The following is an 18,698-nucleotide window of genomic DNA, read 5'->3' as shown; positions in this document are numbered from 1 at the left end:
ATTCCTTTCCCCGGTTTTCCCACCTCTATTCCAACCACCTCCCCAATTCCCTTTTCCCCTTCTCCAACGGGAGCTCCCTTGCCTAGTGCGCCTGCCTCAACTACTACCTCGCTACCTGGGGCCTTAGAAGGAGGGCCATATTGTAACACCCGATCCAAAGCACCACAGGTAGAAAGGCTCGTTCCCCTTAGGGAAGTCCCTATGGGTGGAGCAGCTGGAGGAGTTGGGTTTGTAGATGCACCTCTGACAGCTTTGGAAGTCCGAGGATTTAAGAAAGAGCTAGGAAATTTAGTAGAAGACTCCGTTGGAATATCTAACCAGTTAGACCAATTTCTAGGGCCGAATATTTATACCTGGGGAGAGCTTAACTCTATTCTAAGCATTCTGTTCTCTCCAGAAGAGGTCCGGATAATCCGAACAGCAGGGGTGAAGATATGGGAAAGAGAAAATAGATTGGGGCCCCCAGGGGACCAAAAGATACCCTTAGTAGACCCCAACTGGAATCCCAACCAGGAAGAAGGAAGGCAAAACATGAGAGACTATAGGTCACTCATGATAAGAGGGATCAAAGAGTCTGTCCCTAGGGGAAGCAACACGAAATTGGCCTTTGATAGTACACAGGAGAAGGATGAGACGCCAGCAATGTGGCTTAACCGACTAAAACGAAATTTCCAGTTATATTCAAATATAGACCCAGATGGCCCAGAGGGCCAAGTCCTCTTGAAGGTCCAGTTTGTCACCAAATCCTGGCCCGATATTAGATGGAAGCTAGAAAAGATGGAGGACTGGCAAGAAAAGAATATGAATGAGCTGCTCAAAGAAGCCCTGAGAGTTTATTTAAGGAGGGAAGAAGAAAAGGCCAAAACTAAGGCTAGAATTATGGTTGCGGTTGCTCGAGAAAGTATAAGAGCAGACAGATCACCAGACTGCCGTCTAAGTCAAGTGAGAATAGACCAGGGCCATTACCAAAAATTAGAGACCAACCAACACCATCATATGGAGCAAATAAGAACTTTAATGAGTTCAGGAAACCTGAGGCCTCACAAAGCAACAGGAGGTGCTATTACTGTGGTGAGATAGGACACCTTAAAAGGAATTGTAAGAAGTTTCAGTTTGATGAGGTAATGCATAGAGAACAAGAAGTCTTAGAAGAGATTTCAAGGGGAGATGACTAGGGGTGTCAGGGGCTCTCTAAGTTAAGGGACCCAATGAACCATCAAGAAGAGTCCTTGGTAAACTTTGAGGTGGGTCCCCACTATGAAGAATTTGAGTTCTTAGTTGACACAGGGGCAGATAAGTCCAGTATAAACAAGTTACCAGTAGGAATCACCATTGGGAAGAAGGTCTGTGAGGTTTTAGGGGCAGAGGGAAGACCATTTAAAGCATCTATAGTTGAGAATATAGAAATCAAGGGGAATTCAAGACAATGTTTGGCAGACTTTATCTATCTGCCCAATTTAGGAAGTAACCTCTTGGGAAGAGACTTGCAAGTTCAACTGGGGGTAGGGATCATCCCAATACATGGGAGGATGGTAGTCCAGGTCATAAGGCTGACCCAGAGAGACACAGAGGAAATAGACCCCAGAGTATGGGCAGAAGAAAGTAAGTGTGGATACTTGAACATCACGCCAATAAAAATAGAAATGCAAAAAGATACACGCCCTATCCGAGTCAAGCAATACCCAATATCCCCTGAGGGCAGGAGAGGATTAGCCCCAGTGATCGAACGACTATTAGAGCAAGGTATTCTAGAATCCTGCATGTCCCCCCATAACACTCCTATACTAGCCGTAAGAAAAGCAGAGGGGAAATACAGACTAGTTCAAGACTTAAGGGAAGTAAACAAGAGGACTATTACCAGACACCCTGTAGTATCCAACCTCTATACCCTTTTAAGCCAAATTCCAAGGGAACATGCCTGGTTCACAGTTATAGATTTGAAAGATGCCTTCTGGGCATGTCCGCTGGCAGAGGAATGTCGTGACTGGTTTGCATTTGAGTGACAGAAGGAGAAAGCAACAGCTAAGATGGACACGCCTCCCACAGGGGTTTACAGAATCCCCAAACCTCTTTGGGCAAGCACTAGAGGAACTACTAGGGCAGTTCACCCCTGAAGAAAACATTCAGATCTTACAGTATGTAGATGACTTATTAGTATCTGGAAATGAGCGAGACCGGGTCAAAACCACCAGTGTTCGACTCCTAAATTTCCTGGGAGAAAACGGCCTAAAAGTATCCCAAGAAAAACTACAATTTGTAGAATCTGAAGTGACTTACTTAGGTCACATAATTGGAGGAGGGTATAAGAAACTAAGTCCTGAGAGAATCTCAGGTATCCTGTCTATCCCAGCTCCCAAGACTAAGAGAGATGTAAGGCAGCTACTAGGCCTGTTTGGTTATTGTAAACTGTGGTTAGATCAATACACCAAAAGCGTGAAGTTCCTTTATGATAAATTAGTACACTCTGAGCCTGTAAAGTGGACAGAAGAGGATGAGGAACAGCTACGAGGCTTGAAAGATAAACTGTCCTCGGCACCTGTTCTAAGCCTGCCTGACCTTAAGAAAGAGTTTAACCTGTTTGTGAGTACAGAAGGGGGAATTGCATATGGGGTATTAACCCAGGAATGGGGAAGACAAAAAAAAACAATAGCCTACCTCTCAAAACTAGACCCAGTAGCCAGAGGATGGCCAACTTGCCTACAAGTAATTGCAGCTGCAGCTATCCTGATAGAAGAAGCCCAAAAATTGACTCTGCAAGGGAAAATTAAAGTCCACACCCCCCACGATCTCAAAACAGTGCTAAGCCAAAAAGCTCAGCAGTGGTTGACTGACTCTAGAATATTGAGGTATGAGATCATCTTAATGAACACAGGTGACTTAGAGTTAGTCACCTCCAAATGTCTAAACCCTGCACAATTTCTTACCAGAGAATCCCTGGCAGATCTAGAACATGATTGTGTTGAACTCATAAATCTACAGACCAAAGTGAGAGAGGATTTAGAAGATGTACCCTTGCCATACGGGAGATCCCTTTTTATAGATGGGTCCTCAAGAGTAGTAGGAGGGAAAAGAGCCTCAGGATATGTTGTCATAGATGGGGAAGACATGAAAGTCATGGAAAAAGGGAAACTGCCTTCGAACTGGTCAGCCCAGTGTTGTGAAGTCTATGCTTTGAAAAGAGGATTAGACCTGTTAAAGGGAGATCAAGGAACTATTTACACAGACTCGCAATATGCGTTTGGGATCATCCATACCTTCGGAAAAATTTGGGAGGAGTGTGGCTACTTAAACTCCAAAGGGAAGAACCTAGTACATGAGAAACTGATAAAACTAGTATTAGAATCCTTACAAAAGCCCGCAGAGATAGCTGTGGTGCATATAAAGGGACATCAGAAAGGACACACCCGTGAAGAAAAGGGAAACCGATTAGCAGATCAGATCACTAAAGAAGCAGCCTTAGACCCAAGAAACCCAGTAAAAGCTTTTAAAATAGAAGCAGGACCAAGTAGAGAAAGAAAAAAAGAAGAGCCGAGGTTCAGTGAAAAAGAATTAAAAACAATAAAAGAACTAGATTTACATCAAGGGAAACAAGGAGAATGGTTAACTCCTGATGGGCGTAGGTTCCTAAATAAAGCCCTAGCTCGAAGAGTGCTAGTAGAGTTACACGAATTGACCCACTGGGGAATCCAAGGTTTGTGCGACCACTTTTTACAGGAAAATTTATGTCTTGGAGTATATGATCTGGCGGAAGCAGTCACAAGAGGGTGTGTGATTTGCCTGAAAACTGACCAAAAGGTAATGAGAAAAACTGCGTGTGGGGGAGGAAAACTTGCTTTGAGACCTTTTCAAAACATACAAGTAGATTTCACTGAAATGCCCTCTGTGCAGGGGTACAAACATTTACTAGTGATCGTAGATCATCTCACTCACTGGGTGGAGGCTTTCCCAACCAGAAAAGAAACCGCGCAGGAAGTTGCAAGAATAATCCTAGAAAACATCATATCACGATAGGGGCTGGTCAATAACATTGGCTCGGACCGAGGTCCACATTTTGTTGCTCAAACTTTACATCAAGTAACAAAAGCCCTGGGGATAAGGTGGAGATTGCACACCCCATGGCATCCTCAAAGCTCTAGAAGAGTAGAAAGGATGAATAGAACTCTTAAAAATGTGTTAACTAAATTAATTGAAGAAACGAAAATGAATTGGCTCAGGTGTTTACCTCTCGCTCTCTTGCGCATCAGAAGCAGACCTCGGTCCGACATAGGGGTCTCTCCGTATGAAATGATGTTTGGACTCCCTTTTTTAATCACCCCTTTCAGTACAGCAGATTATCTGGAAGGGGAGGCAGCAACTCAGAAATATTTAGAGGTCATAGGAAAATCCCTAGAAGGCCTCAGGAAGAAGGGGTATCTCCCCCAAACCTCCCCTCTAGACACCAATGCACACAACATCAGTCCTGGGGATTGGGTCTTGATAAAGTCCTGGAACACTACTACTCCATTAACCCCCAAATTCGAAGGACCTTTCCAGGTACTACTCACCACACACACTGCGGTGCGGACTCAAGAAAAAGGCTGGACCCACGTCACCAGAGTCAAAGGACCAGTGCCACCCCCGGATGCCAGACCAGACCCAACAGTGTCACCCACCTCCTCTTGTGCATGGACAGTAATTAAGAAACCAGAGGACTTAAAATTAATTTTAAGGAAGACTTGCTAGAGACTGATATACAGTAAGGTGTTAATAACTGTTTCTGAGTTAAAGTACCATAGAAAAGATTTAAGTACTTGGTAATTGTTTAATAAGACTAAGTGTCCTTTAGCCAAAGGAGTTACCTAGAAAAAAAAAAAAATTATTACTAAGTCTTACTTGGTTTCTAAAGAACACTAGAATTACCATCAGACCTGAGTAAAAGCATACAAATGCCAAAAGAAGTTAGCCTTCAAAAGCCAAAGACTGTAAGTTGATGCGGGCTTAAGCCCGATCAAAGAAATAGAGGAGGGATTTGTTACGAACAGTTTCCAGGTGTTCCCCAGAGACATGGGCAGGGCTTTCCTAGTTCCCATGGCAACACTAAAAAAAACTACTAATTCTAGCTAAGTACCAATATTGAAATGCTAATTAGCTAATTGCTCTGTTTGTTTTCTCTAAACTACCTGGAGATAACCGGCTTCCCACCCCTCCACGCTGCCACTCTGGGACTAACATGCAAATAAAAACCCTTTAGGATCATGGAGGATCCTTAGGATCCTAATCCCTTAGGATTAGGAGGAAAAAAGAATATAAATCAAAAACTGAACACAGTAGAGGAGTCTGGGCAAATGCCCTAGCTGAGGAAGAGGGAAACACATCCCCTGATTGACTTTTAACTGTCGCCATCACCTAAGAAAGAACAGACTATATTAGGCTCTGAGAAGCAGGAATACAGAGACAGAGAGCCCTGGTGTTGCCACCACGGAAGGAGCGGGGACAGCTGTTGTTCTGGACTTCAGCAACAGACTCTGCACGCCACGCCTCCTCATCTTCGGGCCACCGCTGTGCCACAAAGAAAGGAGAAAGGACAGCTGCTGCTCGGGACTCCAGTGACCGACTCTGCACTCCGCCTTCCTTTCTGCTGCCTGGGAAAGCTACGACCGCGGGGGCGAGCTCTGCGTCGAGCCCCCTGCCCAGCTGACCTTTTTAATAAAGAGCTGAACATTAATAAAGGCATTAGCCCTGTTCATTTCACCTAGAAGATTGGTACTCTGTACAGTCAAGAAACACAAAGTATAATTTAGAATCTAATTTGGTCCTTAAAGAGATAGCACCTTGTGCTGGCTTTGCAATAATTGATTTTTGGTGAAGAGGGAGAAAAATCAGCCGCGGAAATGATTCTCTGTGAGGAACTGCTAGAGGCTTCCTCTGTGCCTGGCAAAACCAATCACTGGCTAGCTTGGAAAACTGGCACACTGCTAAGCCAATTAGAAAAGCTGGAAACGCCTTTATGGTAACACGTTCAAGAATGAAAAAAAAAAAAAAGCGGGAAGTTCTCTTACTCACTTGTCTGTACAGGAGTAGGGGGCCAGCTGGGGCCCCTTTCCTTTCACACCTGGATCCCGGAGTGGCTGCAGCTCTCTCAGCATGGCTCGTAATGGATTTTATTTACTTGAACACTTTTAACCAGCCATGCTGCAGACAGAAAGACAAAAGCAGCAGCAGCAGCGGTTCTTTTTTTTTTTTCTGGTTTCCTGAATGAAGAAAAAGCACGGAGTAGAGCCGCCAGTCGGCACAGCTTGCACAGTGCCAGCGGAGACCACATGACCGACTGAGAGAGAGGCACGGTGAGCAATTCCCTGACTGCAGAGCCTGCACAAGATTCACCTTTTAGTGTTGCAGAGCTCTACAAAAACTGTTTCAACTGATAGAACTTGAGAACAAATTAACCTACTGTGCTGTGCATTGGAGGCATTCACAGAAGTGACTTTCTAAGAGAAGCTGCTAGCAGTTTCCTCCGTGTCTGACAAAAAAACAATCAGTAATTAGTTTTAAGAACTGACAATCTGTTAAACAACTGAGAAAGCTAGACACGCCTCTGTGAATACACATGTTAAAGATGAAAAAATCCTAAGAAGCTCTCTTTTGCTTCCGGCCCTGAGCAGGTAACAAGGCGGGCCTGGCCCCCATCTCAGCTGGGCTGGGCTGGATGAGCTCTGCCATGGGGCCAGGCCCCATCAGCCGCTGGGCAGGGGGAGGGGAGGCCATCGGCCCCTGGCGTGCTGCAGCCAAGCCCTGGCCTGGCTGCTGAGATCCTAGCACTCCCCCCAGTCTAATCCAGCCGCAGCTCCAGCCACAAGGTACCAAGCCTGGCCGGGGTCACGTGACCATCTGCAGGCCCCAGGCAAGATACTAGCGCTTTCAGTGCACAGGTAAGACTTGCAGACCTCCAATCCTCGCTCAAGTGAGAAAAAAAGACAGAGTGAGAGCATATAGAAGAACAACATGAAGACATCAAGGTCAGTGAAGAAAGAGTCAAGTCCCAGATGGGAGGGATGAAAAAATGCCTTGATTTTGAGACTGAAATCCTCTTGTAAAGCTATGGAGAAGAATGTAATTGATACATCAGACTCTTTTTCCCTGTAACTCATTGAAAGTACGAGGAGATTAAGTGCTCAAATTATAGATATGAGCAAAGGCCTCTATGCCAAAGTAAGCAAATGCTGAAGTAGCTGTGATCCCACGAGAAGTTTGAACTGAGAGAAAGGAAAAAAGTGATGAAAACTCTCTGCCCCAGGGAAAGAAGACCTCTGTTCTCAGAGATGAAGATGATCTCAAAGATAGATAAAGAGAACCTTTGCTCTTGAACAGCTCATCCTTAAAACAGTACCTCATAAATTGACATGGCCCATAAACGCAGCTGTGGGGAAAGCTGCGATATATGGGAGGGACTTCAAAATTGCAGATTTCCGGGTGGCTGCTATTTGTGGAAGTTAAAAGCCATGAGAGAACTGTTTTCTTGTAGAAAAGTCTCCATAAATTAACAAGAGGGACTTCTCTCCCTAAGTGAACTGAAGAAAGACTATTCTAGAAGTGATAAACTGACTAAATTGTTTCTGTACTTTGTTAGAGAGAAAGAAAAGGTTGTAGGGGGGAGGAAAAGTGTTCTAAAAGGTTTTATTCCAATTCTTATTATTCTTTCTTTTCATTACTGTTAATAAAGTTTTCTTTATACCTTTTTCAAGTTTTGAGCCTACTTTGCGTTCCTCCTAATCCTATCTCAGAACAAGAAATAAATATATTCTAGTGAGTGCACTGGTATTTAACCAGCGCTAAAACTAACCACACCTACAAACACCAATTCTCTCCTGAGTCAGAGAAAAGGAAAAAGTGAAGACACATGAGAACAGTATGACAATGCTAAGGTAGGTGAAAAAGAGGGAGGGAGAGGTGGAGGTGCTCCAAGCGTTGGAGCCAACATTCTTCTGCATAATACAATAAACTGTTTCCCCATAATTAATGAAGTGCATGGGGGTAAAGGTGTTCTAAAAGTTTATTTTAGTTCTCATTATCCTCTTTTAACTCTGTTAATGATTTTTTTTCCCTTATACCTTTCAGAGTTTTGAGCCTGTTTTGCCCTTAAAGTTTGCTCCTAATCTTTCTCTGACCACATGAGTTTTCTTTTTCCCTCCTCTGCATAATTATAGCTGAAGAAAATGAATAAATGATTTTCATAGGTGCACTGGCGTTTGGCCAGTGTCAACCTATCCCACACCTCAAACTCATTTACTAAAGCTCCTCAAGTAGATGTTCCCATATTTGTTTTTTAAAAAGAAAAAACAAATGTTCTGTGTTCTAAAGTGATGCAAATACAGCTTCCCTGATTGGCCATTTCTAGATCTTACCTTGCCTTCCTTCAAAAGAAAAAAAATCCAGAACCAAGCAGAAGAAAGCACTCCATCCCCCACTATTTTGGATGATATATCCACTTCTGCTGAAGAATCAAGTGCCACAGAGCAAACAAGGACAATTATCATAATAGGCTGTGTAACTATTACGAAGTGCAGCTTCATCATTACTGTTTTTCCATCCCTAAGATATGGTTTCCAGACTTCTGCTTTATCAGTGAAAGCAACTACCTATGCTATTTTCAGAATTAGGATCCTACCTCAATTTCTCTCAATGCAATGAAATCTCTAACATTAACGGAATGCCAAGAAAAACTTAGGACTAAGGCCTTTAACCAGGCTGCTTGATAGTACCAAGACTGGAATACAGTTTTATTGCAAGTTGTTGTTTTATTTACTGTGCTGAATTTAAATCCTGAGCACTTTACCAGACCCTCTGGAAATTCACTGAGAGAACATAAACCTCTTTTCCTCCATTACTTTCATATAAAAAAGCTGTTCCTACAGGAAAATTTTAACAAAGCAGAAAAAAAAAAAACTGGTTTAAGAATAGGAATAGCAAAGAGCATTTAATCTTCAAGTCACTGGTTCAAAAGCAGGTAGAGCAATAGTGAATAAAAGCTAGAAACCTATTAAAGTTTTCAACTTGTACAAGAATTCATTTCAGTTCTGCAACTATTGGTACACAAGAAAACAAAAAGGCACAAAGACTGAAATTTTTAAACTCTGACAGCATGTTTGTGACTTATGCTGCTAAAAATATTTTCCCCTAATTCTATGGTGAAAATACAGTAATGTTAGTTCTGTGAAAAACATAAATAACCTCTGATCTCATTCCTTTACAACTGTTCATAAGGCACATCACCAATGCTTTTCCAATACCTAGCGGTAAAATTGGTAAATATGGATTAGGATGGTAAAATTTCACACAGCAGCTTTCTGTTCTCCCTGTGCATTTTCCACAGGGATTTATTTAATACCCTGGGAAAATGCAGATATACACCAGGAGCATGGAATTAAGCTGATATGGCTGCCTGTGAATATGTCTCAAAAGGGCTGCATTTACAGTATGAAATGATGCACAGATGAAAGGCAAAACAGAGTGCATTGTATTTCTTTGCAAAATTGTTGTGACATACAGAATATTAGACTATATTTGCACAACACCAATCGAAGATTTACTCCTACAGGTTTGAAGGAGCTGGGCACCAGACAAGTTTCTAAGCATAAGTAACACAGAAATTACATACTTGCACATGACCAATCCTCATAAATGGCGTGTTAAAAAAAAATAGTAGTAGAAAGTCCATATAATATAATTTGGTTTCATTTCAACTACCTCAATTTATTTTGCTAATAGTTTTGTGCATGATAAAGAACACCTGAAACTTCCATATCCACTTCAGTGTTCAAAAACATAGGACAAGTCCATCCACACCAAGTACACTATACAGAGGCAGCACAGGACAGGCTGCTTTATCTTCCATGTCCAAATCCAATTCCAGCACAGAAAAATCCAAACTCAGTTCAAATATCAGTGAAGTCACGCATTTCTACTTTTTTTGTCCTTTTGCTGAGCAAGGAACTTGGGCAAACATTTGTTTCCCCTGTGAACACTACTCAACCAACCCAGTTGCCACCTTGTGATCTACTGCGTATGAAAAAGCTTACAGCGCAGTTTTGGGAATAGCAGTTTTTGAAGCTCACCTACCCACCACTGGAGAAGAGCTGAATTTCACCATTACTTTCTTTTTGCAGCCAGGAGTGTTACTCCATAGAAAGAAATACATTTAATGTTTTGGGAAAGCCATGTCTGCATACTCTGCTAACACAGTAGCTTTCCAATTGCATTTAATTTATGTAGGAAACACAGCAGCATTTTTACTTTTTACGTATTCCACAACACACAGACAGAACAGGCACTTCTGGTTAATATTAATAGCTCATTAAATGAAGTATTTAATTTTCACTCAAAACCAGAACATCTTAAAAGAATACTGCAATAATCCATTTTTTCCTGCAAGTCAATCCTCTAATAATGTTTATTATAATCTTAGTTACTAGTCACTGCAAACTTGTTTTTCAAATTAATGTAGGAAAATATTCCATTTAGACTTCAATAAATAATTTACTATGCTCATCCTACTGACTCAAATTGATAAATTATTTGCATTATACATTTCCTCATCAATAAGGAGAACTTAGTACTTGGAATTTATGGTACTTTTCCTTCCATGCTCCCGAAAAAGCCAATTTAATTTAAAGCCATACAGAGGGAAGCAATCTCTCTTCAGACATCCCAGATATCTGAAACAGAATATATTTTTTGTTCATTTTTCTCCCATTTTACATTCAAAAAAATAATCTAGGATACAACTATTCAGTAATAAGGAAAAGTGTGTGATTATAATAATTACTTTGGAAAAGGTCAAACAGTAGACAAAAAAAAGGCAACTCAGACTAAGGTACAGCAGCTACATCTACTTTTCAACCATCCATTTTTCTTGCCATGGTGATGCCCCTTCAAATGCTACTATCCACAGAACAGCTTACTTCTTCCAGCCCAGTGCTCCACACCCCATGTTAAGAGAACATTTTGATGGAAACACAATATGACAAGGAGTCTTTTTCCCCAGATGCTATATTTACTTGAAATGATTTAATTGCTTTGACCTAATCCAGACCCAACCTACAAGACTAAAAACTGGAGTGCACTGAAAAGAGAAAGAAAATATAAAGGCTTTTTAGTTGCCTCTTTTTAAGGCTTACATTTTTTCCTAGCTGTGTTCCTGCTCTGATCAGTTTTCAAAACCCTAAAGAACAAAACCACTACTAGTTTCAGTGGTTAAAGTGTATCAGAGAGGGAGGGATATTTCTAAACCATCAGAAATAGTTTGAGCACTAGATTAACCAGGAATTTCTACAATACTTTTCTCTCTACAAACTCTCACAGAATCTATTAATATAGCGTTTAAATAACTAATCAAGAAACTACATGAACAAACATGTCCCTTTCACAGGGTAACAGTGATCAAAACAGCAAAATATGTTAAGAAGGATACATATAAAAATAGAAGTGCTAGAATGAAAATATATGCAATACTGATGACTAACACATTCATGTATCTAATAAAAAAGCAGTAATACAGATACCTGTGTATCAGTGTACCTTTTTAAAAAAATACTATTCTAATACCTCTTTGCAGAACATGAACATCTGCACCCAGATAGCTTTTTTTTTTTTTTGTAATTTAACAAGCAAACAATTGCAAAATAAAAAATTTCTGCTGTAGTGCAGCACCAAAAAAAGAAACAAAACCACAGTGACATGGCTTACATAATCAAGGATCTTTTCTTGGGACATAGCACTCATTTATAATTCCAGGGACATTTGTTCTTGAAAGGGTGCTTCCTGTAAAAAAGTCACATGCTGGATGAGCACAATCTGCTCATAACCCCTGTAGAAAATTAGACTGGAGGAGAAAATTTTAAGCCTTTTATTCTTTGCTAATTAGCTGGCAAAACATAACTATCTGTCTGACAGAAAACAGCTCAACTGAGAAAAGTAAGATTTTACAGCAATTTTACGCATTGCAAGGAAGAAAAATAATTTGAAAATAAATTTAGATTCAGGCTGTACATAATTTCTGGAGTTTTTTTTTATTTTTCCTCTACAGTCTCCAAATAGCCAATAGTCTGATTACTTTGCTATCTACTTTTTAGATCTCATCAAATGTGACAGTCCAAACATTTAACTTCAGGTGCTATAAAATAAAATTAAGTAAGCCAATGAAACCACATTGAAATTAGGACTTTTCAGCCAAACAAACCTCCTCAGATCCACCCTCAAATCTGGCTGCATATTTGATGATTAGACAAGGTTGGGATAAGTAATGCAAATATAATTCAGAAAAAAAATGTTAAAACCCCAAAAACCTATCAAAAAAAAACAAAACCAAATGTCTAAAGCCAAACATACAAAAAGAAAATACTTTTGTCTCAAGACTGAGTAAAATTACTTCACAAAATAAGGAGGTTTTCCCCTAAGAATTAAAGGACTATTAGATATACAGCTTCCTCATTGTAGCATGGCATAATATATTGCAGTCTGACTACAGGAAAAGAAAAACCATGTAATACCCCAAATCAGATATAAGAACATGATAGGAAAGTGCCAACTGTACTGTAGTTACCAGGAAAAAATGGAGTAACATTTCTACAAGTGCTACAAGTTCTACGAATTTTACTAGTAACTACAGCTATCTTTATATTGAAAGAAAGGTCTACTTAACATCTGAACAAATGCACAATCTCTGTTAATTGATACCTTTGTATTTTACACATTCTGACTTAAATAGCTGAGAAGCATTTTACACCAGGGCAGCCTTAGGGACTCAATTTCCTGTGGAGCCATTGCTGCAACCAAATTATATTGATGAGCTTTCAGATAACATACATTCAAGAGAGTCAATTTTTGCAGACTCCCACATTTGAGGCCTACTATTAAGCTCTACCACCAAGTCTGTGCAAAGAAGCATCCTGGCAATTGTTAAAGAGTCTGTCCTTCAAAACAAACCAAGTAGGTAGCAAAACAGCACTAGAATTTTATTTGCTAGAAGATGCTAAAGAATGATAGTAAGACAGTTGCTGAAACTGAATTAATGTATATTTGATTCTTTGCTAAAATAATGGCACCGAAGGGTAAAAACATCAGAAAAAAATTCCATAGTTTGTTTACACATCCAATTCAGACAGGGGCATAATTTACTCAAAATCAGAAATTTTAATATTGCATTCCTCCATAACAGAAAACACATCTATAATCTAAGTTGGATACATGTCATGTGCCCTCTAGAATAATTAGTAACAATATTCAATTTTATATGAAGAATTTAAATTAAATTAATTGCAAGAGTAATTGTATATGTAAAATTTTTTAGTACTATGGTAAGATGTCTATGAAGTCCATGCCATAAATATATTTTTAATGGCTAAAACTAAACACAGGCTGCAAAAATCAGAGTCTCTGATTCTAGAACCACCACCATAAAATACATCCCTGATTATTCAAACTCTAGGCCATTCAAAAGAAATAATGACAATTTTATGATCACAAGAGCTAGGAGTGAAGCCATGAGTTTGATCTTAGCTCTGACCATACTTCAAATTATATAAGCAAGCACTGAGAACATTTACACTTTTACCATTTTGGTTTTACCTGAACAATCTTTAGAAATAGTCTAATCAGTTTAATTCCATTAACTATTTTCTGATTATTATAGATGGGTAACGTGATACTTGGCTCTTGCAATTAAGGGATGACTATTATGTGTGTGTTAAGAGAAGTTTTATTGATGTATAGTTATGTTATTGTGATTTGTTGTTTAGACGTCCTCTGTTCTCCCCATAGTCCCCTTTCTCTCCCCATACTCTTGCCAAAGGACAGCCTTGGTAGTTGGGACATGTAGAAAGAGGGCGTGTACCTGTGGCCCCTTGCACAGGGCATTTGGGAGGAGGTAAGGCTTGTTACTGGGAGGTGTGGCATGACAACATCTGACCTCCAATCAAGTTGCAAGAAAGTGATCTCCACCAATAAATGGCAAAGAAGAGTTAACTGACAGACTTTAAGAGGGGGCAGGGTTGCATAACGCAACCCCAGGGGTGTAACACACAAAGCAGGCATTTTGTAGACCAGCTTGTGGCTGCCGGGTTACCTACTCCCAGCGCACTGTCCTTTTTCCGTATTCACTCATTAGCTGTATTTGTTAAGGTTTTAATTAACCTTTGAAATTTTTAAAAGTGAGGAGTCATTTCTCATACTGATGATCAAGATACTAAAGGCTGGACTTAATACTCAAAGACGGCTAATGCAAAGCATTTTCACAGACATTAGAATGACAATTGTTCTTTAGATCCAGTATCTACATTCTCAACACATAAACTTCCTTTTCACTTCTCTCTGCATGTGAAATTAACATTAAGAATAGATGTCAACTTTAACATAGGTCTAGTTGAAATTTTAGGACTTTGAATTTTGTGAAAGATGCACGATGCCTGTTTTTCTTAAAGGAAAAAATAGTAAACCCCCACCAACCTGGCAACCCATTTATGATTAATTCTGCCAAAATCTTGAAAGGCCAGTAAAAGTGCTATTTTTTCATTGCAATAGGCTTTAAGAAAAAAAATCACCTCAGCAGGTAAGTATCTGTGTTCACTATCCTGTGAATGTCAAGCCTTGAGAGGATTACTATTCTACTAAGTACTGAGTCATTGCCCAGTGATTGTTTATCTCCGCATCACAAAGCACTATTCAGAATGAAAGCATTTCACACTGGACAAAATGTCTGGCCCGGGCAGCTGTTCCACAGAGCAATGTTAAAGGGCCAAAAACCCCTGCTTCTCACCAGTATTGCCATTCAGTGCCACTGAAGACAACCACTCAATGGCAGAAAGAAAAAAATACATCTCACAAGAAACAAAGCCACCTTCCACTGCAAAAAGATTTTTTTCAGAATCCACCACTACAGTCTCTGCACTATCCACTGTCATAGAAATGAGGATTTCTGTCTGCTTAGTGCTTAAGCCCAGATCCCAAGCATGGAGATTTGTCCCTCGGTAAAAAACAAAATATTCCTAAGAGCTTTATTTATAACATTACTGTTCAGGGACAAACTCTTGAACTCTCTCTAGCTTTCTTCCTCTCTTCACCCCCAGCCCTCTTTTCCCATCACCTACAGCAGTGTAGGCAGACCTCTACAGAAAATGAGACAATTTTTGACAAAACATCATCTTAAGAACAGAGAGCCTACAGGACATGATAATGTTGAGACTGTGAAGCTATAAAACAACAAAGTAATTACCTGAATGTAGTATTACTGAATATATAATTATGCTTACAAATTTCCATTTTATCAAAACAGAAGCAAATGCACTTCAATTTATCTCTTAACATAATTCATTTTACAATAACGGGGCAATTGTTGTTTTTTTTTAATATAAAGAAGCTTCTAATAGCAATTCACAGCTTCTTTTTAATAATTTAAACCCAGATTAACAATGCTTGGTACATGATAGTGGCGAAACTTCTAAAAACAACCAGTGAAATAGTACTTTTCACTCCATATTGACAAAAAATTAGCACTGACTGCACTGATACAAATTCAAGTGTGAAACATTTTAAGAAGGGTTACCTCAGATTCATCTGTTGATTCCTCATAAGACCTGGTTTCCTGAAAAGGACACAAAAAACAAAGGGGTAAATAGCTAAGTATACACATAACTGAGCAGTATTTCCCTTTAAGAAGTACTTTTAAACCCTTACTAAGAAATGAAAGACAAAGAAGAACCAACTCGAAGTTCAGCGTTTCCATCCTTATCCTTCATACTCGATTTGTGCTTGCACTTGCATTTGAGTGTCACAGTGATACTCAGGAGCACCAGGGACTCTGTTGTCAGTTACGCTAAAAGGGAGAGTGATTGGGACATCAGAGAATCTATCCCTGTGATTGTCTTCCCCTTTTCCAGAAGCAGTAGCAAATTTTGCAAAGAAACTGTCCATACCTTGACCTCATGGTAGAACAGCATTCTCAAGTTATCCGCAAGCCAGCTTTGCTATTCAACTATTCAGCTGTTAATAGGCTTATTTTAAACTTAAAAAATTTCAAACCATTTTCCATAGAAGTCCAGCATTCAATGACTTTCTCCTTCCCATCTGATGTTAATTCAAGACATGGCTTTCTCCTACCTTTGAAACAACTGTACCTTTAAAACATCTCTCTGGCAAGATGATTCTTTCTACCCCAGAAAAAATTTAAGTCAACTCCTGCCCATCTCTCATCTGCCCACTGAGAAAATCTGCTGATGCAATGCCTCCTCAAAGAAGTCAGCAAAATTAAGATTTACTTAACGCATTTATCTTTATCAATAGCAATAAAGGATTACAACTAATACACCGGCAGTGAATGTAAGCATTTTAGCAATAAAATATGATATAAACAAAGAACAAGCAGGAGAGAAAGCAGCATTTCAAATCTTATGAAGGGAGTCTTTGAAGAGTAAGATTAATAGGTACAGAATTCCACCAGACAAGACCAAAAAAAAAAAAAAAATACACCCTTACCAACAGCTTAGAGAAAAATGGAGAAGGGAGAAAATTTAATAAATAATAATTATTATTTAAATAATTAATAAAATTTAATAAAATAAGTAAACCACTGTAATTTTTTGTTTCTCACATTTATTTATTTTGAATGTTTTATAATGTACTGATTGTGACCTGTACACCAAAAGCAAAGGCTTCCTTTTCATTAGTGGAGGCTCACATTGATGCCCATAATGACCATCACAGCAGATGGCAGAGAAGCAAAGCAGCACTTCTACCCGCTACTGGAAGCTTCGTGCAAGGTGTTACCACAATTACTTTCATCCATTTCCTCCATTTTACTCACTAAAGATAGACCCATATCTAAAATACACATCCCATAGAAGGGTTATCAGTGTAGTCTATATTTGTGTCACAGATTGGGAAATTGCAAGTAAAAAGTATATGGGAATCAAGGGAAGATGGAGTAAAATCCTGGCATCCTTTGAAGTTTAGGTTCAACTTTGCAAGCCCAACTGTTTGTCTGTCGGTCTCCCAGTCTCTCTCTCTCTCTCCCTATTACAATCTCTTGCATAACAGATCCAACGTAACTTCTCAAAATATTCTTAAGTGGGCTTCTCAGTATGATGGGTATAGGGTTTTCTCTTCCCCTGGTTTTACAAACATCAAATGTAACCCACTAGGTGTTTAAGCCCATAACATAAACCTGACAGAAGGTGAAAGACACAAAACTTGAGTTTTATAGAAACACATGCACAACACACACACAGCCCTTTCAGTAGAGGTGTGCATACTACCCTCAGGAAATAAACTGAAAAGAGTAAAGTAACTCCCCTATCATAGTCCAAAGAGTGCCAAACACAGGCTAGTTTAATCTATTGTATTGTTAGAGAAGACTTGTCAGAGTTTGTTTCATCCTTCCAAAGCCTGCCACAATTAAAAACTCACCAATCCTGGGGGGAAAATATCTCCCGCAATGAAGCCAAGCCCTCCTAACAAAACTCTGTCAGCAGGGAAGGTGGAAACCAGATGCCAGTCTCTAACTTTGGCCAGTTACCTTGAACTAATTCTAAGACTCTCTCACTTTTAGGCATCCATGACTGACAAATATTGAACAGCTCAGCTGTCTGTTCAAATACTGGCTCAGCAAAGAAGCATTTAGAAAATACCTGGAAGGGCCAGGAACTGCACTTTTCCTTTTTTTTTTTTTTTTTTTTTTTTTTTTTTTTTTTTTTTTTCTTGGGAAAGAGCAACCTAGGGACGGGGAGCTTTAGGAGAACACCCGATTAAGGGAACAGCACCAAAATCCTCAAGTTTTGTCTCAGAAAAAAATTCTCTTGTTGAAATGAACTTGGTCGTGTCTCCTATGTCCCTCGGTAGAGAGACAGCTCTTGGCTCCACAGCGGCGTCAGACGCACTTCTAAACCCACCCTCCCGGCCAGACCCAGGTTCCGCTGCCCCCATGTTCCCTCCTCCGCCCCGATGCAGCGAGGCTGTCCCCACCGGCCCCGCACCCCGCAGGGCTGCCTGCCGACCTCTGCCCCGTGGCACAGGCACTGTCCCACTGCCCCTCCGCCCCTCCACCCCATGTGCCCCCGCCCCAGTCCTGCGCTTCCGCCGTCCCGCTCTAAGCCCCGCTCCTCGGCGCTGCGGCCACAGTGCAGTGAGAGTCTCTACCTTCTCCCCGGCTTCCGCCATGGCGCAGCCAGGCGCCTGTCATGTGAGGGGCAGGAAGCCGGCGAGGCGGGGGCACTCTGGGAAATGTAGTTTCGGCGGGAAGCAAGCGTTTCCTTCTCCCCCCCCCCCCCCACTTTTTTCTTTCCTTGGCCCAGCTGAGGTGTGGTGGCGATGCCGTACAAAACGGAGGGCACACGCAAGGCTGGGCCCAACGGCACACCCAGCCAAGTTTCCTCTCCACCCTCCTTAGCTGTGAGACGCTTTCTTAAGCTGAAATCCATCGATTCTCTCAGGGAGACCAGCATGATCTGCCAGCTCCATGGTATACCCAACTGTGATAAGACTGAAGGTAGCCACTGCAGTGCTTTATGAGCTGGCGCCTGATTAGCGAGGGTTCAGATGTAGCTGAAGGCAAGAGCCATTGGCAGCCTGCCTGCTGCCACTGTTGTGTACAGCACTGCCAGTGCTCCCAGACCCTTTTATTGTCATCCATCAGAGTAGCACCTGGTCGAGCACAGCTCCAGTTGCCATTGTAT

At 40.7% G+C, this 18,698-nt stretch overlaps 1 protein-coding gene across 3 annotated transcripts in view; it reads right to left on the bottom strand.

Moving 5' to 3' along the window:
- VPS41 (VPS41 subunit of HOPS complex) overlaps positions 1–18,217 on the bottom strand; it is a 123,404-nt gene extending 105,187 nt beyond the window's left edge. For 2 of the 3 annotated variants that reach the window (XM_053969831.1, XM_053969843.1), the window contains exons 1-2: positions 18,163–18,198; positions 15,575–15,613 (exon numbers count right to left, since the gene is read on the bottom strand). In XM_053969831.1, coding sequence (XP_053825806.1) covers positions 15,575–15,613; positions 18,163–18,183 — 60 coding nt within the window. In that variant the 5' untranslated portion in view covers positions 18,184–18,198. Of the gene's footprint in view, positions 1–15,574; positions 15,614–18,162 lie in introns of all 3 variants that reach the window. The other variant, XM_053969823.1, reaches the window with a different exon arrangement.
- Between the last annotated feature and the right edge of the window lie 481 nt (positions 18,218–18,698).

This window comes from Vidua macroura, chromosome 1 (assembly GCF_024509145.1).
Source record: "Vidua macroura isolate BioBank_ID:100142 chromosome 1, ASM2450914v1, whole genome shotgun sequence".
Taxonomy (NCBI): Eukaryota; Metazoa; Chordata; class Aves; order Passeriformes; family Viduidae; genus Vidua; species Vidua macroura.
Note: the sequence above shows the minus strand (reverse complement) of the source record. Positions and strands in the feature narration are given on the sequence as shown.